A 24,537-nucleotide genomic window follows, 5' to 3' on the forward strand; every position below is an offset into this window, starting at 1 on the left:
ATCGTTCATCTTGGGGAAGCATGAAGGGAAAGACCCTGCTTTGAGTTCGAAGTCTGGTTATTATTCTCTCTGAGGAGATCCTGGTAAGTGGTAAGACCCCAGTGCGGAGTGATCAGCAGTTATTAACATTTATGGGTAACATACCCTTTTGATAGCTGGAAGAAACATTACAATAATACAATATATTTATTAACTAAACTTGGCACTATAACCAAAGTATTTGCAACATTCTTAATATCCTTGAAAATCATTACTTTTATTTTACTTATTCCCTACACCTATTATTTCTATTGAGAATTTTACATTCTTTCATCTTTATTTTACATTAGTTTACTCAGTTGTAGGATTAAGAAAAAGTTTTGATTATAACTTACCTTTAACCTCCATCCATAATACACTGGGATTAAATTATAGAGAAATTTTTTTATTAATATTACCAGATGTATCAACAGTGCGATTTTAGTTATGTAATGAAAAATAATACTTGGGTGTAGATTTAAAAAAATGATAACCTTGAGATTAATAAAGTGGTCATTAAAAGATTTCTAGGTTTTGCTATCTTTTATAAAAAATTCAGTATTTAGAATTTCACAGTGAAGAGGTCCTAAATTTCGCATACAACATGAAGTTATATAAAAATAGAAGACATAGACATCTTTAACTCTTTAATCCTTTGATTAAGCAGCAAGCATATCACTCTTCCAGGCCAAACACTGCTTAAACAAAAAAGAAAATTAATGACGTGCAAAATATTTACAAAATATGCAAAGCACACAATAAAGACATCTCACTATATACATGTGTCATATTACTACTGAAGCTAAGATTTTTCTACTGTGTGCTCTAGTGTACGTAAATCAAATTACAGCACATCCCTCAGATACAGCACCATGGCCCATGGCTGGGATAGAACAGATTTTAAATGAATCACAATATACGAAACAGCTGGACAGACGCTGGTGCTGACCAACTTGACTGACATATGCCACATACTGTATACTGAAGGCCTACTGACAAGAGACAAGAGACAATAAAAGCTCTATAGTGTGCACATATGCAAGACAACCTAAGTACTTTAAAAAAAGGCTTTAGATATTTTCTTTAGATATTTTGTCCATGACTCTTAAAAGTAAAAATAAGTATAAATTCTTGAATATTAAGTATTTTAAGTTAGGTTTTATCTGGTTACAATCCAGGGGCAGGAACTATTTAAGATGACGCAATGAGAACGACAGACACATCCTGGAAAAAGCTTGAGATTATGCCAGAATTTAAGGTCCTTAACGGAAAAAAAGTGTTCTGAAAGTCAAAATTAAAACTAACCAATGGATGTAAGTTTATAGCTCTTTAAGGCTTTAGAGCCAATGGTAGGGACTATTTCCCCAATAATTTGGGAATATATGATCTCTCAAAATATAAATTAGGCCCATAGATGTTGACTATTCTGTGAAGTGGTTCTATACGTGTTAAGAATGTGAATGTGCAAACATTTAGCTTTAAGTTTCACTAGTATAGCAATCTGAGTGATCTGTCCCTTTGCACAAGTCATGATTCCATTACGAAATCATTGTATCAAAAATATTAGTAACATATTGTTGAAATACAATCACTTGTAAAATATTCTTTGTAGGTGCTTAATGATTATGTGTTGAATAAGAAGACTTGAAATTTTTTTCTTTATAAAAAGGGATCTCAGCATTTTAAGTTAACAGCACAATTGTGACAATATACTGATACATCTTTAGATAACACAGAACAAATTCTTAAATTTATTTTATAAAATAATGCTGACGATTTTACCTTAAACCAAACCAGGCCATACAGGTTGGCTGCAAGAAATACACAAATGTATCCAAATAGTACAATAGAGATTTATCAAGAAATCATCATTTATATTTAATGCAGACCATATTAATAAGGGCAATTTTAAGTTCAGAACTTAAACACAAAAAGGGTATTGTAATAAATGCTTCCATTCACTATCTCGACATAACTGACAAAATATAATTCTTTTCTAAAGTCCCCAGATGTAGGTAACTACTAGTTAAAAGCAGACAGCATTTAGAAACATTGAAAAAAAAAATCAAAGTTAACTTCATTTTCAAGGAACGTAAAGACACTGTACTGTACTTTAACAAATTAAGTCCTCATTTGTATGTAAAATTATTATTCTGATCCTCTTATTACTGATAGATGATGGGTCAATGACCTTTAAGCAAGGACTTTGCACTAGGACCCAAAGCTCTATTTTAAATGGTTAGTAGGTTCAGTACATTCTTTGTGGTATCACATAATTGCTTTGCAATTGATTAAATTGCTTTCTTTGAAAGGAATATATTAACATTCCTTTAGAAAAAAAAGCAAGATTTCTTTTCGAAAAAAGGGATATGCAGCTATAATTTCTTAAATATGCATTAAATGAAAATATGTCAAAATCTGAAATGCAGGCTATTTATTCTTGCACTCCTAACATAGGAAAATGTTAAAATTAAATTAAAGGAAAAAGAAAAAATGTCAAACACCCTTAACTTAAGAACCTTAAGGAGTTTTCACAATTCCTAAGTCAATATTCCTTTACTAAGAGCCGTGACTATGAAGAGGCAGGAGTATAAAGAAATCTCAATAAAATAAATACAGTAAAAACAAAACAAAAGAACCCTTAGTATATAGAACATTTAATCTTTTTCTTTTCTTCCTTTTATGAGACCATGTTGCTGAACATATACTCTAGGAAGGAGGCTAACTGTAGGCTTTTTCTTATGTAACATCTCAGTTGCGTGAACTAAAAAACTTCTTAGACATCCATCCACTACGCTAGCCCACTGCCACAGAACTAGTTTGCAGCCTCAGTATCTAGGAAGGATTAGTCTTTCCTCTTTTGCATCAGTCAGATGAGCATTGGTATAGTGGTGGGGGTGACAAGTTACTGCAGCTCTGTCCAATTTAATTCTAGTGCAGTGAGGACTGTGAATCTGTCTGAATTCCGATAAGTGATGGAGGCTGCTGACCACCAACCGTGGACAATACTGGTCGTGGGTTTAGACGGGGTGGCATAGAATTAGCAGGGCGAATGAGAGGTGGTGGAGGCTGATTTAAAGTTGGCCGGGGCTGGATGAACCGAGCCTGCTGCTGGAGTGGAGGAGGCTGCCGGTGAAGAGCAGGGGCAGCAGGCAGTGTTGGACGAAGAAGTGGTGGAGGCTGGTTCAGGGTGGCAATGGGGGCTGTTGGTGTTGGAGTGGATGATGGGGCAGGAGGTGATGGACCCAGAGTCCGAGGAGCCTGTGGGGTCTGTGCCTAGAGGTGAGGAAACAAAAATACATGTATGAGATGGTAGTTCCTAATGAACTTAATACAATATAGTTTGGGCTGTCACAGGAAAAACAAAACAAATCAAAACAAAACAAAAACATAACACCGGTATTTTTTGGAAGCACAAGCTTCTTTTATTTTAAACAAAACAAAAAATGGAAAAAGCAATGAAGCTACCAAACAGGCATCTTTATTAGTAAACAGCTTTACACTGGAAATAAAAATAAGACTATGAAAGAACAATACACTCTCCATTCTTCCAGGATGAGAACTTGGCACGTCATTATGACTCAAGAGTCACGAGAGATGCACCACTGAGTAAGTGTATTGTCAGCCTTTCATGCGCATTTAGCTAGTCCTCTGACAAATTAACCTTACAGAACACCACACAAAATGGTGATTCCTCGACTCATATTAGCTCAAATTCCATACACAAACACACCTCCTCTTCTTCATCAGTGCTCTTCCCTGATGGCACATTAGAAGCACTTTTTGTCTCCTCCCCTAAAGTAGAAGCATCACCATTAGAAGCCTGGGTTCCTTGTTCTGCTTCCCACTCCTGCAATACCTCCTCTAAGTTAAACCGACGCCTGTAGTTTACAAAGAAGTTCTTCACTTGGCCAACAGTCTTGTTGCCAATTACATCTGCAATAGCTTGAAAATCTTTACCATATTTGCGGACACCTGGAAGGCAAAGTAAATAATACACCTGGTGAAGGATCAATAAGGATTGCTGTGTGTACTATACATCATGCACACACAAAAGATACCAGCAATGAAAATCCTTTCTGATAAACTCTGCTCATTTCTCAGTTCTGAGATAGAGGCTAAAATATCAGGGTCCCAGATGAAAACACTCAATTATGTCATTTCATCGAGCCAGCTACTTGCCTTCAACTGAACAATCAGAAACTTACCATTTTTTACATACTCAGTTATTTTCTCCAATCCTCTCTTGAACTCTCAAATACAGTCCATTTATTGTAAAGCATTGAATTCTTTGTTCCATCCTCAATTCCACATTCATTTATTTCCCTAGTAGCCAGTCACCTAAATTTGAGCAACACCGTTTGTAAACAAAACAGGATGGGAAGAGCCATCTCTTTTATCCCCTCAATGGACTGAGTGAGTAGTCTTAGGGTTCCCCCATTAAAAAAAACATAGTTTTGGTCTTAATACCAACTTCAGTATGATTACTTGCTACCTCACCAGGGTACCAACAAGTAGAAATCAGATAGGAATTAAAGAGAATTAACACAATCTGATGAACAAAAATGGGAGGGTATTTTTCATAGTTACTTAAATTTCAACTCATCTCATAGTCTAAAGACTCTGTATATGAAGAAGTCCTAGCTATGCTTTGTAGACTTGAGAGCAAGGTTACAGTGTGACTACTTATAGAGCATTGTGCTTGTCATCAATACCTTAAATTTAAGGACAGTACATTCAGTTATTTGAGAACCTAACTTTTCATTATGCAAATTTTATGACAATGAATATTTCATTTATGAATTTGAGATAGTCAATTATGCTACAGAATTTAAAAATGACTTCATATAATCAGATGGCTAATCATCTACTCAAGGGAATTCTGAAAGAAGTTCACGTTTACAATCACAGATGAGAGAATAATATAAGAATATTTTAAGACCCCAGCAGAAATGCTAGATTTGGTATTACTCAATTACCCTAAAGCACCATCATGATATAAGATAATTTTTGTTTTTAAACTCTGCCTTTATTTGATATCGAGAACTTGGGAATAAGTATCTCTTGCTACATTCAACTAGCTGGGCTTGACTCTTAGAGCATTTAGTGGGGTGGAGGAGGGGGCTGTGGAGGTCTGACATTATTAAGTTATAACCACATCCCACTTTATTTAATATAGAGTTTTGGGTATGTAGACTATGCTCTCTTGCTCCATTCTCAAAGGAAGAGGACAGACATATGCATGAAAACATATTATATTTTAGCAATGTAAATTAATTTATATGAAAATCCATGAGCTAATTTACAGTTTTACCTTCATACTAAGTATACATTCTAATGGTGACTAGGTTCCACTGAGGATTTTTTTGGCAATAAAAATCCCAACAATGGGATTGGCAATAAATAACCTAATTCAAGGTTATTTAATATTAGGAATTACTACTATATACTTAGGTTCTTCTCTACTACATACACTTTGGAAAACAGCAACTCATTTGAGATCACTGCACTGAACGACAATTATGAATTAGAAATCAAACACAGTGTTCCAAAGTATCCTAATTTTCATAAAAGGTATTTAATTTACATTCTAGAAATGACCAAGCCTACTGTATATATGAGTTTAGAAACAAAAACCTTAAATAAGTCTGGGATTAGATAGATCTTCTGTATTCCTAGCAAGAAATCACATTAAAACTAACTCTGACTCCAAATCTGAAGATATCACAACCCTCAGAATACCTATTTGCTTGTCAAAATATATTCCAAAACCTACCAAGAAGTTGTTTCCACATAGGTTCCTTTATATAACTATCCCTGCTTCTTCTGAATCTGCTCTTTCTGATCTTCCACTTTATTTTCTCTTGCTCAATGGACTTGACCTTCTCACAATACCGTTGCATTTCCAGAATTACAGATCACTGAACCAAAGTTATTTCCTGAAGGAGCTTTAGTTTTCCCGGACACTTTGGATGTCAAGAACTTTTTCCAAGTCACCTAGGTATGTTTATTATTAACTCATGCATGTCTCATATTAACTACTTTGCAAAAACTTAAGGCTCATACCACACTGCAGACTTTCGTAGCCTAGCTAAGGACCCCAATCATGTCCTGAGAACAAGCGGGCCTAGGTACTAATGCTGCTCTGTCCGCAGGATGCCTGGGCAGGGTCTGGGCATGAGCTAGCATTCCTATCTGTTTGTCCTAGTGCGCTGTAACTCATTTCATAATGTTCTGTTTGCCACAATGGGAAAGCTTGGGGAGTATGGTCCTCCTGACTACACATCAGCACCAGCATTGATACAATGCTGAGTATACAGGAAATGCTCAGGAAATATGATGGACTTTTCTTCCCTATAAGGCTTCATTAAATTTTTCTTCCCCAAACCACAAGGGTCACATACGGGTGACTTCTTTATCACCTTCCCACTCCCAACAGCATTGCTCAACAGCATATTTTGGTAATAAGGTGCAATTCTTAAGCTCTACACAGTGGCCGATAACTAGGCTCACTTTAATAAAACGCCAGATAAAGACTTAATGGAACTGCTCCTTGACAAAACTCCCAGCTAGGCCCCTGGAGGACAGCCTGACAGGGGTAGCAATGCTGAGCAACTAAGTTTAGTAGCAACATATGGCATCAGAGCTCCTTTAATTCCAGTTTGTACGTGGAGGAAGGATGGTCCACTCTTTTTTTTCAGTTTATAGTAAAGAAGGCCACCTGACTACTTTATTAACAAGGAAACTGAATACAGTGATTAAGTCTTCCTCTCTCTCTGAAGGCGTAAAAGGCTTAGGTACATCTGAACCACCATTTAAACTTCTCACCTTTAGGGCAAGAGGCCAGTTTTCAAAGGTTAGTAGAATAAAACTTTAAAGGATCCTGGAAGAGGTAAATTATAAATTTCACAGGAAGATAAAAAAGTTGTTTTCATTCAAATTTCTAAATTTCATTTGAAAGGTAAAAATGAAACAACCTGGCCTTCTATCTGGCAGATGATACCTTAAAATCTTTAATACATACTTTTCAAGTTTTGTATTGGGAATTAACATAAAAATAACTCATTAGGATACTGTATTATCATGACATTTCATGAAAGCCCACATGTTCTAATCAGTATTCTATACTACCCAACAAAAAAACATACATTCATGTTTTTTGAGCTTTTTTTAAGATAGCAACTTGAGAGCATCTGTTATATGGTGCTGCCCAACTCTGGACATGGAATTATAGGCTCTTTTTATTTTCCTTTTACAGAAAGGATATCAAGAACTTGTTTTTCATGTATTTAAAAAGTTATTTTTAGCCCTGGCTGGTATGGCTCAGTGGACTGAGTGCCGGCCTGAGAACCAAAACGTTGCTAGTTTGATTCCCAGTTAGGGCACATGTTAGGGTTGCAAGCCAGGTCCCCATTATGGGACGCATGAGAACCACACATTGATGTTTCTGTCCCTCTCTTTCTCCCTCCTTGCCCCTCTCTCTAAAAATAAATAAATAAAATCTTTACAAAAAAGTTATTTTTAAAATTTGATTTTGGACTACAGAGAAAAAAAGAGCTAAAACCATTACAGTGGTAAGCTACTTCCAGGCAGTGAAATTTTGGAAGATATTTTCCCCTGCTTCTTAAAGCAAAAATTCTTAAATTAAGTAAGTACTTAGTATAATCAGGAAATATTAATTTTTAAAAATATTATTTTGAAATAAAAACACAGTAACATCTAGAAACTCCAAGGGTGTGGTTCTTTCCTATCAACAAGAGATCAATTTTTAAACTCTAATGAAAACATTACTTGCTACCTCCTATAAATACCTCAAGAATTTGTATTAAAGAATGTAAAAAAGATATCAGTAGCAGTGGGGCAGTGATTGGCCCATCTAGGCCAGTGTTAGAAGTCCAAATGATATATTTTTTCCACTCTCTAGCCTTTCTCATCCGAGTCCTATGCTGTCATCTCCCATAGCTGTACATTCAAGTCCACCATAAAAATGCTTAGAAATTTGAATCATTAATTATTTGAAGCAAGTGCATCAGAGGGCTGACAATTATACTTTTGGCCCTCCATTCTTACTCTATCTGTTATAACAGAAGAAACTCTAAAGCACATGGTTGCCTTTGAGATGGAATGATATGAATCTCCTATCTCTACTTCCTTTTGATCATTCACGTACTAGGTTTCAAGCTTTATGCCCTAACCAACTGCCAAATCTCTTTTTCCTCTCCTTTAGGAACCATTCTAGCTCTTTTTTTCTTCTTTTTTAAAGTATAAGACTGAATTGGAAAGAAGACAAGTTCTAGCTTTGCAACTTCCATTTCTCCTAAACAAAATGAATGTATGAACTACAGGGAGAGAAGGTAACATTTAACTATAATCATAACCCCCTTGAACATAGTGCTCTCATTTCTTGTTTTATATGGGAAGGTTGACAATACAAAAAAATTAAATGAAAATTAAAATTGACATAGTGATAAAACTGAAAAAAATATCTGTTTATCCTAAAATAGCACAAATATTTTAGTTGGGGAACAATTTTTTTTAGCATTAATGACTACAAAGTAAATGTACATTTATGAGAGATCGAAAATAAAAATGGCAAATATTGTATACTGCATACTATGCTTCTGCCTATATGTACTTTAAAGAGCAAATTTTTTATACTATCATTTAAATGTTACTTTTAAACACTGCTAACAATTGTTTTATTTTACATGAAAAAACCCCCACCTAGAATCTAATCCCTTTCTTAATTCTTGCTAAATAAGAAATATTTATCATATGAATTTCAAGATTGATTTTAGAATAATTTCTAAAAGCACTACAGATTAGAAAAAATATTTATATGACATGAATGAGGATATTTCACCAGTAACAAAAATATGTGAGGACTCTAATTGGTTTCACTGTTAAGTAATTTGTTAATAATAGGAAATTTAGATACTTAAGGCTGGAACAGATTACAGAAGTTGTGGAAATGGAATCCCTTCTTTTTTTCTTTTTTTTTTTAATCCAGTGGGGAAGAGACAGAGAGAGAGAGAAAAACATCGATCAATTGGTTGCCTTTTGTAGGCACCCCAACCAGGGACCAAACCTGCAACCTAGGCATGTGCCCTGACTAGGGAAAGAAGCCACGACCTTTCGGTTTGCAGGACAATGCCCAACCAACCAAGCCATTCTGACCAGGGCTGGAAATAGCATTCTTGACAAGTATTTTAAGAGGATTAAATTATCAGCATCTATAAAATTCCACCTGGGGATTCCTGAGGAATGTTGTTGAAGTTATAACATAGTTACAACTAAAATTGACATAATGAAGTGATAGATTACACAAAGATCTACAGACGTTCCTATCTGGTCTGAGGATGACTTTCCCCCCTTCTAAGGGAGAAAAAACATGGAGCATGATTTATTAATTTAAATATTAAAATAATGTTTATTTATTTAAATATTTACTATTTAAATAATTAGTATTTAGTTAACAACAATAATGAGTGATGGCAGGTAAAGCAGGAAATATGTATCTAGGCTCTAGGAAATAATCTTAATATATTTATTTAGCTTTCAAAGAGTTACAACAAAGTTTATTTAGTAGTAGAGTTATAAATCTCACTAGTGACACGAGTCAATATTTCTCTCTTCAAGTCACTATAACAGTCAACTATGAGCAAGATAAAATAAAGCATTTAACAAATGAGTATCCAATCAGAATATATATGTAAATGTCTTAAATATAAAGTGCTATATAAATTAAAACATGTTACTATCAAAACATAAATTATTTATTGCTTTGCAAAACTAAAATGGCCATAATAACATCATATAAAGGTTTATCATAGATAAAAATTAAAAAAAAAAAGGACAAAAAAAATCTGCCTGCCAAGATCAGTACTGATTTCTTGATAGCCAACCATACATGTTAAAATAAAAACTGCAGTTATGTACCTCAACCACACTGAGACTCAGAAATAGATGACATTACTATATATATTGTTCATAAGACACACTTCTGAGCATTACATAAACGTGTGTGCACATGAGCAAAAATTATACTTTTTCATTCTCCTTCAAATAACTCTTTTGAACACGAGTAGCTTTATATTGTTTTATTTATATAACAATAACCAAAAAGCCCAACAAAAAAAGTGAAAACAAAAATTCCACAAGAGTCAAATAAATAAAAACAAAGACATTAACATATTAAGTAGTTTTGAAATCCCAAGAACACGCATATTTCTGTATAAATTGCTGCATTAGTGTAATTTATTTAAGGTTACTTTTAAGACATGCCTAAGGATATAATACTGAATATATCTCAGTAGAGAGGAAACGTTTGATGATATCTGTAAATGCTCTCTCTTAATATTTATAAGCTGAGATAATGTCCACATATGTAGCTCACACTATATATGTAAATCTTGTGATTGTCCCTTCCCTGGAATGCAGCTTTGCCTAATATACAACCCAGCCATAAGATTCAATGGACCCTATCACTTAAGGTACTGCTGTAAGAACAGCAGCGAATCCCGAGTGCTGTATAGAAAAAGATTAGTCCAAATTTTCCTCGGTGATTCTCTTCAGAAAATCCTCTCACTGGGATAATTTCTTACACTAGCGTATAGAATTAATACACTAATCTTTAAGCAAATGAATGCTGGAAACCAGAGTTAAATTCTATAGGCTACAGACTGTGAGGGAGGGAAGCACAGGCTTTACATCAATAAAAGCAATGCTTACTCAAAAAACTGTTACAGCTCTAAGTCATAGTTCTAAGAGAATTTGAAGAAGCCATTAAAAATACTAATTTTCTAATCAAAATTGCCAGTTTGTAATTTAAAACAGCTCGTACTAATTAAGCTTTGTTCTGACTCATTCAGAAACTTAGTTCTACAATTATGGATGTGCTCAGTACATATCCAGTACCCTGTTCCCACAGGATCAAGTGTTTTTACTTATGAAATGACTGTGTTGTGCTTTAGAGGCCAAAGAGAGGGCTAACATCATCCTGTGGGCACCATCCTGTGGCATTTTCAAATCACACTGGCTGGGTAATTCTTATTCAATCAAATCCAAACTGCAGAGCCATCTATTAATCAATCTTTAATTACATTATTCTCACATCCGAGAGGTGCTTGCATAGCATTTTTGAGTTAAATATGTTCTCTATGTTTGAATACTTGGAAATACTTTTTAAAGGTATACTTATATGTTTCACGGGGGCCCAATTCTCTTACAGTAGTTAACCTCGATAAAAGAGCTATAGTGCTCAAGAAAAGAGGGCTCAGCCAGGAAAGAGCAAATTACAGACCAACTTAAAATTACACAATCAGTCCCGCAGATAGTTAATCTTGAAGGGAGGACAAAACTCGCCAACACTGAATGAAAATAGACAGTTTCCCCTTCTTTAAGTAATTGAAACATGAGAAAACCCAAGTTTATAATGCTTCCAATTTGCCCAACAGTATTTCTCAAACCAAAAATGTTCTGCCATGTAATTCAACAATGCATTCTCATAAATGGTGCATTTAAAATACTATATGTATATTTTTGGATATATCTCTTCAGTCTCTCTTTTATAATATTTATACATCTTAAAGTCAGGTTTCTAAGCATTCAGTGGCACATGCCTTAAGTTATAATACACTGAAAGTTAAGCACACCATTAATATTTTCAATACCTGACATTTATCAAATAGAGAAACACTATTATAGAGAAACCAGAAACACATCCTAGTTTATTCAAGCCTTTAACCGCAAGTTATCAATGACTGACATGGGAAGGACGAACCCCCACTGCAGGAATACCGAAGCAGAGGCAGAGACGCCATACGGTTTGTGCAAGCTTGCCATCACCAGCACTTATTTAGTTCTGAGAGGGAGTCACGTGCTGGTCAGGACTCCAAATGCACACAGGCTCAGTTTCTCAAATTCCCAAGCACGAAACAGAATTCCTGCTCACCAGGACTTTGTGGTGGACACAAGAGCCCTTTCTCGATCCATTTCTACAGCAGGGAAGAACTATGGTAGTCACCTTTCATGACAAGTTAAATAATTATTAACAACAAGAACTGCTTATCTTTAATATACCTTGCACTGCTAGAAGCTGCTCCTCTGTGGTCCAACGGGCATTAATTTTCTGATTTGACTACAAAATTAAAGAGAAGTTTCCTAATGAGGATATGAAGACAGACATTTTTCCAAGTGCTCATTTTTTAACTTTTCACCAAATCACAGACATGAGATTACTAAAATTCTGATTTTGAAGATTCAATTTTTATAAGGATTAAAAAATATATGAGTTACCTTTTACCCCACCAAAAAAAATAAATAAATAAATAATGAAAGGGAAATGCACCGATTTGGGAGAATGAACAACATTCACAGATATTATCTAGTCAGAGAGATTAAAACTGAGAAAAATCTATTAATCACCCATTTTCCAACTAGTGTTCCTATCATCCCACTGCACATGTTCAGTTTGGCCTCGTTTTAAACATTTGAGAGACTATTTTCTTTAGGATCTGTGACTCCTTCTAAAATCTCTTCTCTTCACATTTAGATTATACCTATTCTTACCCTACCCAAAATAGTGCTATATAAATTAATACAGAACGGTGTATCTGAAAGTTAAGCCCTAAAATATTTCCTTAAATTTCTGAAGCAGAAATTTACCCATTACAAGAATACTTCTCCCTCAAGGCCTCCCATATTCCTCTCAATATTTTTGTTTCAAAAAAATCCTAAGTTTAGAATTTTTATTACAGCCATATTACAGTATTAAACACCTGATCAAATTTCATTAGTGTACACTCACAGATGAGTAATCAAGGACCTTCGGCAGTAAAGGAAGGAACTGAAGTACGTACGCCAGCCTACAGAGGTTTGCGGTAGAAACGGCGCAGGTGAAGCGCCCCGTGTGCTGCAAGGACATGCTGGGCAGAACAGAAAGAAGGGAGGACTTCGAGAAGGGGTGTTAGGTCTTATTTTACTAACTCAAAATTTAAAAACATTATTAGAGAAGAAAAAAGTAAGATAGGACTTCGAGTAAGAGAAGGAAAAACCTGAAACAGAAAGCACCAACTTCTAGATGATGAGACTAAAATAGGATAGCAAGGCCGGCCAGGCAAAGACAGCAGGTAATCCTCAAGGTTAGGCTATCGCAAAGGAACACCAGGAAAAAGAGAAAGAGAGGGAACAGGACCTGCAGAAGCAGTCATAGGGAAGGGGTGAACTAAGGCCAAAAAACTGAAAAGAAATAAAAAGATGATAGAGGAAAAACTAGGAAATTTAAACATATGTTCCCCAAAAGAGTAATGAGAACGGAGTAGGAGCTAATATCTGCGTTAACATCCGGGCAATCTGATTATTACCGTGGCTGTGAAAAGTGCAATAGACAGAAGGAGGCCCTTGGTACTCAGGATAATTAGAACTAGAACCTATTTAAAACACGCTCAAGTATTTCAAAGTGAATGGTTAAAGAAATAAAGGACTAATTGCTTTGATTTAGGTATGAAACTAAAATTTATGAAAACTAGCTTGTTAAAAAAATAGTAATGACTTCATTTACATGTTGCATTTTATTATTATTATTATTTTTTGGCATATCTTCTGTGACTATACAATGGTATACCTTTTCCCAGCTGTGAAATTTATAACATGAGCATAGAATGGGTCATCTTTTGTTTTGAAGACTTCAACGATTTTCTCAAGGGCCTCTCAATTTTTGGTAATCAAACTAGACTTTTTTGAAGTACTTATCTATGAGTCATCATCCTTTTTTCAATTGTTAATTTTGCTAGATACCCATCTGTCAACAATGTTGCAAGTGATTAAAGTCACTCTCTTGTACTTTGATAGACTTCATGAAGTTTTGCATCTTTTGAGAGGTTTACAATTTCATTTTGTTTTGTTTTGCATTTGTACTTTATTAGTGAGGGAATAATCAAGCAAGATGTTGATGTGATGGATGGGATAGATAACAGCAGAGCCCAATTTTCTAACTGCTCAGCTTATGAGTATTTTTCTTGTCTGGCAACTTTCACTTCTCCATGCATCCCTCAGATAAATGAACATTTGGATACTGAGGGTCTCCTGTAGTACACTGCAAATTGTTCCGAGCATTAAATTTAGAATATATGTAGAACATACATAAAGATATATTCAGAATATATGTAAAAAAAAATCTAAGCACAGTGCCTGAACAAACCAAAGTTGAAGTTGATCAATGAATGTTTGTGAAACCTGATAGGCAGAAACTAGAAGAAGTACCATGGAGGAAAAGGGAACAAAAAATGAGAGAAAAATAATGTGCACTATGAAAATTTATTGGAGATGGGGATTCAAAGATGAGAGAGAAAAAGTCACAATGAATGGACATGGAAAACACGGGAAGTTGGAAGGGCTGGAGACTGACACGGGTTTAAGAACAGGGCCGGAAAGGCCGTGAGGAGGAGAAGGCATACCGCGAAGAGGGAACGCGAGAGCTGGTGTCAGGAAGGAGTGACAAGTACGCGTGGAAAGTTGGTGGTATTTAACTAAAGTAAAATATCGTAAGAACCACTTTTGGAAGGACAGTAAATACCAAGGTTGATGAATTCACACTAAATTTAATAAGCAATATATTGTGGGTGGGGAGGGACCAGAGGGAGAGGGGTAGGATTTTACCCAGAATAAGACTTTGAGCCTAGAAAGCTGGAAGAAGAGTGATACTGTTAAGCACGTAAGAGGTTAAGAAATGCTGATCTGGGAAAGGCTGGAAGGCAAAGCTAAGAGGATGAATTTAACTTAGGGTACACTGAAAATGAGGTATTAAGCAGGACATTCAGGTGGAGCTCAGGGTGCACTTGGGGCTGACATAGATTCATCTATTCAACATAGTTTTACAGGTCTGGAAACTGTTTATGAGGGAAAATAATGGGAGTCATATCTTACTCAGATGTGAAGGCCTAAAATCAGCCTATGAATTAAAAGAAGTTTTGTTTTGTCCTGGAGACAGGCACAAGCCCACATGGCCAGGGATTCCTCCAGCACCGGACTGGACCACTAGACCTTTAGTTAAATCCTAAATCCCAGACAAAGCCTTTGGCTCAGATTCAGGGTATTGAATGAAAAACATAAACACGTATTTAAATACTAGAATCTCACTCAGTTCAAGGCGATACGCAGGAGGCATGTGGAAGCTAAAACTGAGTACAGGAAGAGCGGACCCACCCTTCCCAGGCCTGTATGTCCAGCCCACGCAGGGCATACACTCGATATATGGAGTTCAGGGCAGAACTGCCAGCATTACTGCGTTTGCTATGACTAGACATTCTCTTTTTTTTATTTGGTTGAATGTCTATCTTTGAATTTGAGTCATTTAAATATACATATGATGTGACTTTAATATAGTCTAGTGATATGATTGTATGATTTTTCCAAAGAGAAGAGATAGAAATGAATTCTGAGGTTAAAAACTTGTAGAATGCCTATATTTATGTATAGAAAGGAAAATTACAGCTGAGAAGGAGGCGTAACAGTTAGAAAAAAGAACATAACCTCTCAAAAGTTAAAGGAAGAAAGAAAGGTTTTTCATCTATGTCCAAGGCTCAGAAAAAGGAAAAGGAAATGAGGAGCTAGAGCTGTGGAAATTGGTCATTAGCACCAATGTGAACCTTTTAGAAGACACTTCAGTGGAAAAATGCGAGGTAGGGGTTGAAATCATACGGAATTCAACAGTCTATGTGTGACAAGATGGAAGCTGTGAAAAAGGGGTCAGACTGAAAAAGAAAAAGGGTCAAATATTTTAAATACATAGGATTCTTTTAAGTTACCGATTTTTATATTCTCTTTTAAACCCAAGAAACTTCAGTAGGGATTTGTTTAACTTAAGGAAAGGACAACTAAAATAGATCTAGGAATCTAAAACCGTGTGGTAGTTGTGGTTAGCTGGGTGGTGCCACTGAGAACATTCTTCTACAGCAAACCCAGTCTGAAACACCACTGTTTAAAAAATAATAAAATGTTAATATAAAATAAAACAATCCAATACAGGGGTGGGCCCAAGGTAGGTTTATAGCTATGAGTACACGAAACACAGTTTATTCTTGTATTCAGCATCATCACTGCATTCTTTCCCTGCTCAATTAATTTGTCTTTATATCTTTCCCATTTTTGTCAGTAGCAGATTTCTAATTTCTACTACTGAGTGGGAAGAGTTAGAAAGGTCACCAAGTCAAGCCTTCTACCCAATGCCAAAGATTCCATCCAGCATCCATAATGAAAGAATGTCACTTAACCTATGCATGAAAATATCCACTGATGGAGAAATTTCTAGCTTCAAAAAGCACTCCTTTCTAAGTTTCTTCCTTCCTGGATTCATTACTCTCCTGCCCTCACCAACCTACCTCCACCCAAAACAAATCAGAGCATAACCAAACATGCCACCACTCCCAACATACTCACATACTTTAAGGACATACACTAATTTCTACTTCGCTATGTTCTTTGGAGTTATCACTTGATGTTCATTCCTACAACTAATACCTGGCCCTACCTGCTACCCCTTTACCATTTACTTTATTGATCATATGCTTGGTATTTCAGCAGCTGTAAAGTTTCTAAATTATCCTGTATAACACTGACAGGATAACTTCCCTAAAATGAAAAATTTTCATTACATCCTTTCTATACTGAAGGAACTATAGGGTCTTTCTATTTACTTCATTTAAAAGGCAGACTTCTCTTCTTAGCTATCACAAAGACTTTTATACTCTGGCCCTTGCCTGCTGATCTCTACCATACAGAAATCCCTGTACAACTCTACCCTGTTAATAATCTCTCTCACAAATGGTGTTCATTGATCCTCTGCATCCAAGTTTTGCCTTCCTAAACAGGCAATATACTACTTGAGAAAAGACTGATTTACACTACCATTGCATTCTCAATAGTAATTAGCACAATAATAGGCACATAAGAAGTGTTCAGGCAATACCTGGTAACTGGTTCTTAAAAATGCTTTTATTTTCTCCCACTGGATTTGTATTTTGAATGTACCGTTTAACACCAACCCACTGTTCATATGACTCCCTCCGCCCACCCTCTTTGTATGTGAAAAATCCTCCTTATCCTTCAAACCTCGGCTGAAGCGTCCCCTCTAGGAAGCATCCCGATGACCCCAGCCAGAATGAATGATGACTGCTTGTTTGCCTTCACACTTTCCTTATAAATCTACCATGTAACTTTAAGCAGTTTCTCCTATAACATCTAGACTGCAAGTTCTTTTTTTTTAAAGCAGATGGAAAACTCCATCCTTTTCTCATTTTTGTGTGTCCCCCTCTTTCCCAAACATACACTTCTGACAGTTCCTAACACAGTACATTAAGTGGAATAAGTGATCAATACATTTTTATCAAAGTATGAAATTTCCTCATCCAATTTTTCCCTAAATGAAAATAACAAATACAACCAAATGAATAAATAAAGCATTTTAGTGACTGTTTACTTCCAGTTGAGTTATATCATTTAGTTCCAAAAGTTAATGAAATTCCTTAAGTTAGAAATTCTTTTGGATAGGTAATATCTAACCTAAAAGTTAGGGATATAGATTACATGATTTTCTCAATGTCTTTTACTATGACTGTTAATCTAGTATTCTGAAATATGTATATCTATCCAGGTTGTTCTCCCCTGAAAAACAATAGGAATAATATGATAAATATATGTTGGGCATTTTCTAGATGATAAAACATACATGCGTTTTCAAGTCATAGGAATTCAATAAATCAACCTCAAAGTAATATTCAAACTTCAATGTACAAATCATAGAGGGTTAAGACTGTGGTTGTTTCATTTTGATTTATTTTTACAATAAGCCAAAAGAGGTAATAAATGTTCAGTAACTTCTAACCTAATAACTGCATTAAAATGGGAGACTCTACTATACAATTTTCCTGTTACACAAAAATATCTAAAAGAGGTAGCGTGCTATAATCTAAGACTACACTTGGACTCTAAGAATCTGAAATATGGACGGAGGTTCATTATTTACTAGACATATCACCTTGATCAAGTCAGTTAACCTCTCTGAGATCCACTTACCTCATGTAAAATAACAGTACAGGCATTTGTTTCATCTACTCTGAATTTCTGTGAGCATCAAATGAGGTGGCACATAGGAAAGTTACAAGCACTATTACACTTTCAAGTCTTATTTTATATAATGTTAATGAGTGAGAATATCCTGCAATTTTCTGGAAAATTTGAGGTTAGAATTATCATTACCTTGAAAATTTAGTAGACTTTTTCTATAAAATTGTTTGGCCCGGGTGTTTTCCTCTGAGAAAAATGTCAATTTTTCTTTACTTTTATTTAATGATTATATATTATTCAGGTTTTCTTTCTTTTAAAGATAATTTTGATGAGACATTTTCCTAGGAATTGCTAAGTTTTGTTTAAATTTTCAAACATATTGGCATAAAGTTCTTTATGGTTTCCCATAATGTTTTCAGGATCTTATGTATTTTTAAATTTAACTCTTAAATATATTTTTAAATTATAGGCATTTTAAGTTTTTTGCTTTTATGCATTTTAATGAATAACTAAATATGAAATTAACATAATTTAAATGCAAAATTTACAATAACTCTGTTGTAATAATATAAAAAGTACAGTAGTATTCTTGACATTACGCTGTTTTTAAATAAATACATATCAACAGAATGTGTGTCAGTTTACCTGTGGGTTTTGGGATGATATTAGTCTAGGTATATTTCATTTTTTTTTCCATTTCCTAACCCTGAAAGAGATTATTTAAAACAAACAAAGACACTTCCTTCATAATTCTTTCTTCTGCGAGCCTATAATGAGTGAGATGGCCCGGGGGCACTAGTTCTGAAGCACTGCTTCTCCTACTCTCCCCGGCCCTTCACACGTATTTCACTTAGAGATATTTCAGTCAACCTGTGATTTCAGGGGGATGTCCCATTAGGACCAAATAAAATGATTTGATTACTATATAAATAGAAAGGCAAGTCCAGGATATGAAGCATAGTATAGGAATCTTTAAAAAAAAAGAGAGAGAAAAGATTTCATAATAGAAGCTTCCATTAAAAAGACTCGATTGGAGCTTATGGGCATTTAACTCCTACAAGTATCACAAATATCGAAAACATTAAGTATCAGTTGAAATACAAGTAAGACGTGAAAAAATGGTCAATCTATATCTTTTTTTTTTAGATTTCATATTCTCAGGGATGTAAGTACAAGAATATAAATTCACATACTATAATCTTAATTGGAAATCTGAGCCAGACAAGTATCTTAAATTAAAATGAAAATTCATTAAAAAGATCTCCTTTTTCTTGCTGTGTCACCAATTCATACAAGCAGAAAAGGGCTCTGAGCAAACACTGCTATAGACCCAGGAATGAACTGGCTTGCTCATCAATGACCTTCTAGTTCCACATGCACTGGGCCTACTTGTATAGTTATATTTCCTAATTACTTTGCTTCACAGGAATTGCTAAGGGCAGGAAAGAAATGATTTAATTTAAATCATTAGCCAAGCCTCAAAAGACTATCTAAATGACAAAAAATAGATGTAACAAATTATCCATATTATAAAAACCTTAAACCTTCAAAGTATTAACAGTATGACCAAAATAGTAGCTGAACACTGGATAACTCAAAGAACAAGATTTCACCATATTTAGTCACATAGTTTCCTTAATAACGTACCTCAGGAGGTTTGAATTCTTCAATTCCACCTTCCATTTTCTGTTTAAGTGCACTGTTTACTTGCTTAGCATTCTGAACCTTCAACAAAAATAACCCAAATATGAATCAGGACATGTATTTAGGTGAATTTCTGAGTATTTAATAAATGAAAAGGATATATGTACCAAAACTTCTTAAATATTATTTCAGGAGGATAAACACCACACTTTAATCACACTTAGGGTGAGATACTCCACTAATCCAACTAATATATCCATCAACTCATATATATATAATCTATTTAACAGATTAACAGACACAGTTCACAAATCATAGTATTTGAATGTCTTTTAACAATGTCTCTTATAACCAAAGATATATGTTATATATAGGAATTAAAGCCCATCAATATTTTTCATTACCATAATGTATTGATCAAATAACAATTATTTCAAAAAGAATTGCCTTAGCCAGCGTGGCTCGGCTGGCTGAGCATCATCTTGCAAACCGAAAGGTCATGGGTTTGATTCCTGGTCAGGGAACAGGCCTAGGTTGCAGGTTTGGCCCCTGCTTGAGGTGCATAAAAGAGGCAACCAATTGATGTATTTTTCTCTCCTTCTCTTTTCCCCTCCCTTCCTCTTGCCCCCAAAATAATAATGATGATGAAGGTGAATGAATAATGTGTATTAGGTATTTATTCTTGGTGCTCCATGTTACACACTGAGCAAGGAGAATCATTAAGACAGCTATTGTCAGGCAAGAGGTGACAAGGGCCCGCCCGAGGGTGGCAGTGATTGGATTAAAAATGAGGGGGGGTTTGATTTAAACTCACACAACTTGGTTACCACTTGTTTTGTGTGTGTCAGGGCAGTGATAATGGCAAGGGGTGAATCAAAGATGATTCTGATGTTTCAACAGAAAGCAGACAGAGAAAAAAAAATCTTTTGGGGCTTAGGTGAAATGTCCAGCAGGTAGTTGGAAATATAGCTATAGAGCTTAGGAGAAAAGTCACAGCTTGAGAAGTAGATTCAGCAGTCCCTGGCATATAGTGTAATGTTGGTTGATACAGACCAAAAAAGTACACACTTAGAAGAGCAACTAGATAAAGGGTTAGAGTAAATAACAACAGAAACAATCAAAAAAGGGGAAAAAAAGGTTGAGAAAGGCCAGAAACCTAGTAACAGCCATTCATTGAGTACTTACTCTGTGTTAGGCACTGTTCTAAGCACTTATGCTATCTTTTAAAATTCTTCCCAACCATCATATTATTACCCCCATTTCAAGATGAGGAAACTGAAGTTAACAGAAGCTGAGCAGCTCCGCTGATGTTACATAGGAAGTAGATGGTGTAACCAGGGTTAGAACGTGGGCTCACTAACTCCAGGTGCTGACTCAGCCACCACCTGATTATGATGATGATACTTCTAGAATACCACTGCTACTACTACTACTGTTGATAGAGATGAAGACAGTAGCCATTATTCACCGAGCCTTCAAATGGTCCAAATACTGCTAATCTATATGTGTCATCTCAAATAATTCCCAACAACTTATAGGAAAAGTACACTTATTATCCCCAATTTCATAGATATACAAGGGGGGACCCCGAAACCCCCAAAATATATTTATAAAAAATGGTGTATTTATTCTTACATGTTTAAACTTCAGTCACCTTCAAAGTCCTCCCCTTTTGATGTACTACACCTATCGAGAAATTTTTCCCACTGCTCAAAACAGTTTTTGAACTCAGATCTTGATGCCTTTTATTGCTCCTGCTGGGTTTTTTTTTTTTCCACCTCTTCCACATTGGCAAAACATTTCCCTTTGAGGACTTTTTTCATCCAGGAAAACAATAAAAATAAAATCACTTGGGGTGAGATTGTGTGGACAGGGAGGGTGGGGCAGAGGGGTCATGCTGTTTTGGGGCAAAAACTGCTGAACCCTCAGCACAATATGGGCAGGTGCGCTTGTAAATGACCCATCATGACATGGGCAAGTACGTTGAAAGACTCTTCAAAAAAATTCACTGAAGCTGAACACAGCCTCTCACAACAACGCCGGCTAGTGCACTGATACAGATGGGTTCCTACAACACTCACCTAGCGGGGGAAGCCTGTAAAAGGGGCCCACCCTCCAGAAGATAATTCTGGGTTTTTTGGTCCCCCACTCGTAATATTGAAGCATAGAGAGATTCTATTATTTCCCACCACAGAGCTAACAGGTAGTAATGCCAGGATTCAAATCGAGAATAGATAGAGGTATCTTCAATTTGTAAACATGGTACATGTTAAGGAATGAAGTTGATGTAAATGGTCACTGAGAAATGTGCAAAAAATTGAGGTCAAGTAGATAAGCAAAATGGACAGAATCATTAAAAATACGATTTTTATAAAATACCTGACGTTTTAAAGAGATCAACTCCATGTCCAGTTGCCTCAGGATGGTATTGGCTGCATTGGGACTACACGAAACGGCTACCACATCTTCCTGGGTTAAATACATGCCCTTAGGAGGCCGGCACTTAGAACGCTGAGAATGATGGCGGTGTTGTAAACTCTGATACTCTCTCCTTCCAAGCCCGATCTTGCTGGTCTGGACAGGTTGTTCAGTATTACCCTAGGAGAATACAGGTAGAGGAAAAGGTCATTTGGTTTTTAACATGAGTAAGTTGAAAACTGTCTATTACTAGTAGAAGTAGCTGCTACACTAAGTACATCTAGAAAAATATTTCTAACCAATTAGGTCATGTATGAGTCTAGACACACAAAGACACTCACACACATTCATCAATTAGGGAAACATAAGCGTACAACCTAACATACTCTTGATTAACCCACCCAATAAAATGTCTGATTTCTGTACCCAGAGAACTCTGAAAAAAGAAAAAATAAGTTGGACTCTAAATTATTTCTGTTTTTCTTTAAGAGGGGATATATTTCCCCTAAGCAATAAATGGCCAAAATAAATAAATAAATAAATAAATAAATAAATAAAAATTTTAAAAAATTGCTCTAACATTAAGCACAAAGCTTTTTTTTTAAGAAAGTAAAAAAAAGAGCAAATTAGGAATTATGAGAGGTGGTAGGAATGATGAGAGGAAGTATTAGACAGTTGGTTAAAAAAAAAAGAGGTACTTTTCATCCTTACTTTATAGTTGTTTAAAGAGGAGTATGCCTCTAACTAAAGGTTAGAAAGGACACAATTATCTTATTGATGACATTTCTAAACTTCAAGTTTATGCATTTATAAATGAAAGAAAATGTGAATTTTGCATTTTGGAAGACATTAATAAATTTATAATAATGATGACCATGAACCAAGAAGGATTTCATTATTGCTTGCAATACTCTTAAAATGTAATATAAAAATATCATGTTATTTTGTGCTTTTGAGTCATGAGTCCATTAGAGGCTATGTCTACTAAGTTGAAGGCTATTTCACAGAATAGATTTAATCCAATTCTTTAGACAAGGAGCTCTGAGCAAAATTATAATACAATTACATAATAAAGCATAATCCACTTTGTTGCTTAAAAGCTAACTCAAAGCTGCACACGACAGACTTGACGTTTAGGGAGACTCCTCCCAGTTCAGCACTCCTGGAATTGCTGGATCAAGTATTTTTGGAAAAAAAAATCTTTCAAAATTCATTTCTGAGCTGGTAGGGAAGTCAGGAAATTCCTCAGAGACCAGAAATGTTTAGAAAGCAGGAATCCAGAGGGAAAAGTGAGTATGCAGGAGTTGGCATTTGCCTAAAATCCAGGCTTCAATGCACAGTGGGTACCGGGCACAGGACATAAAATGGAACTCTGGAAGGGACCTCACCACTGTACAAGTAGAAAAAAATGCCCTTGCCCCACAGAGGGAGAAAATCATTAAAAGAAGTCATGCCTACCTTATTCTTGGCAGAACGGAAAAGAAACCAAAACAAGTCTCCCCTGTGAATCCCCTACCATAGGCCAACATTCAGGTAGGTTTGAGGACTAAATTGTTATCACCTGTCTGGACTGAAAAACTCAAAATCAAAAATTTAAAGTGTTCCAGGATGGTAGGGCTTTCCGACACTTAGTAGAAGCAAATGCTAACTGTCTCTAGAAAAGTGCACTTTAAACCCAGGCCTCAAATTTCTTCTCAGGTGTGCTCCAAGGAAAATGAGCTCACTATCCCAGGTTGCTATACAAGTCCTGTGAGTGAGAGACAGTGAAGCAAACAAGAGAACTGTACCTGCAAAGACTGCAAATATTAGCATTACTAAAGATAACACAATGAATGTGCTGTATGTGTACAGAGAAATAAAATAATTTAAAACATAGAATATTCTTATAAGGAATAAGAGTCTACCAAAACTAACAAAGCAGATATGCAAAGGAACCAGGCAGAACATCTAGAAATAAAAAACATTAGAAACAAAATTAGAAATTCAGTGGATGGGTTACTTAGCAGACTAGACAGAGTTCAAAAGAAAATTGTTAACTTAGAATGTACATATGAGAAAAATGGCCAAAATGTAGTACAGAAATATGGAAAGACAAAAAGATGGAAAATATGAGACAAGTTAAACAGGTTGGGGCAAAAGTAGGTTTATAGTTCAGACAAGTTAAAGTCCATTACACTTCCAAAGGGATTCCCACAGGAAAGGATAGAGAAAACAAGGGAGAAGCAATATTCAAAGGCAAAAAATGAGAATTTTACAGAACTTAAGAAGACATAGGACCCAGAAGATTACAGTGAATCCAAAGCAAGTTAAAAAAAAAACACCATACTCATAAACATCAAACTGAAATTAGAGAACACTAAAGACAAAGGAGAGATCATAAAAGTCAACAGACAG

The 24,537-nt window shown here is 35.5% G+C and overlaps 1 protein-coding gene across 4 annotated transcripts in view; it reads right to left on the reverse strand.

Annotated features, from left to right (window-relative positions):
- Positions 1–533: 533 nt before the first annotated feature.
- The window catches only part of RCOR3 (REST corepressor 3), a 50,008-nt gene continuing 26,004 nt past the window's right edge, over positions 534–24,537 (reverse strand). For 3 of the 4 annotated variants that reach the window (XM_054563257.1, XM_054563256.1, XM_054563259.1), the window contains exons 8-12: positions 22,105–22,323; positions 19,729–19,806; positions 12,100–12,157; positions 3,752–3,993; positions 534–3,294 (exon numbers count right to left, since the gene is read on the reverse strand). In XM_054563257.1, the coding sequence (XP_054419232.1) occupies positions 2,950–3,294; positions 3,752–3,993; positions 12,100–12,157; positions 19,729–19,806; positions 22,105–22,323 (942 nt within the window). In that variant the 3' untranslated portion in view covers positions 534–2,949. The remainder of the gene's footprint in view (positions 3,295–3,751; positions 3,994–12,099; positions 12,158–19,728; positions 19,807–22,104; positions 22,324–24,537) is intronic. The other variant, XM_054563258.1, reaches the window with a different exon arrangement.

Source organism: Pteronotus mesoamericanus, unplaced genomic scaffold (assembly GCF_021234165.1).
Source record: "Pteronotus mesoamericanus isolate MK-2021 breed Mesoamerican mustached bat unplaced genomic scaffold, CSHL_Meso_final scaffold_705, whole genome shotgun sequence".
Classification (NCBI taxonomy): Eukaryota; Metazoa; Chordata; class Mammalia; order Chiroptera; family Mormoopidae; genus Pteronotus; species Pteronotus mesoamericanus.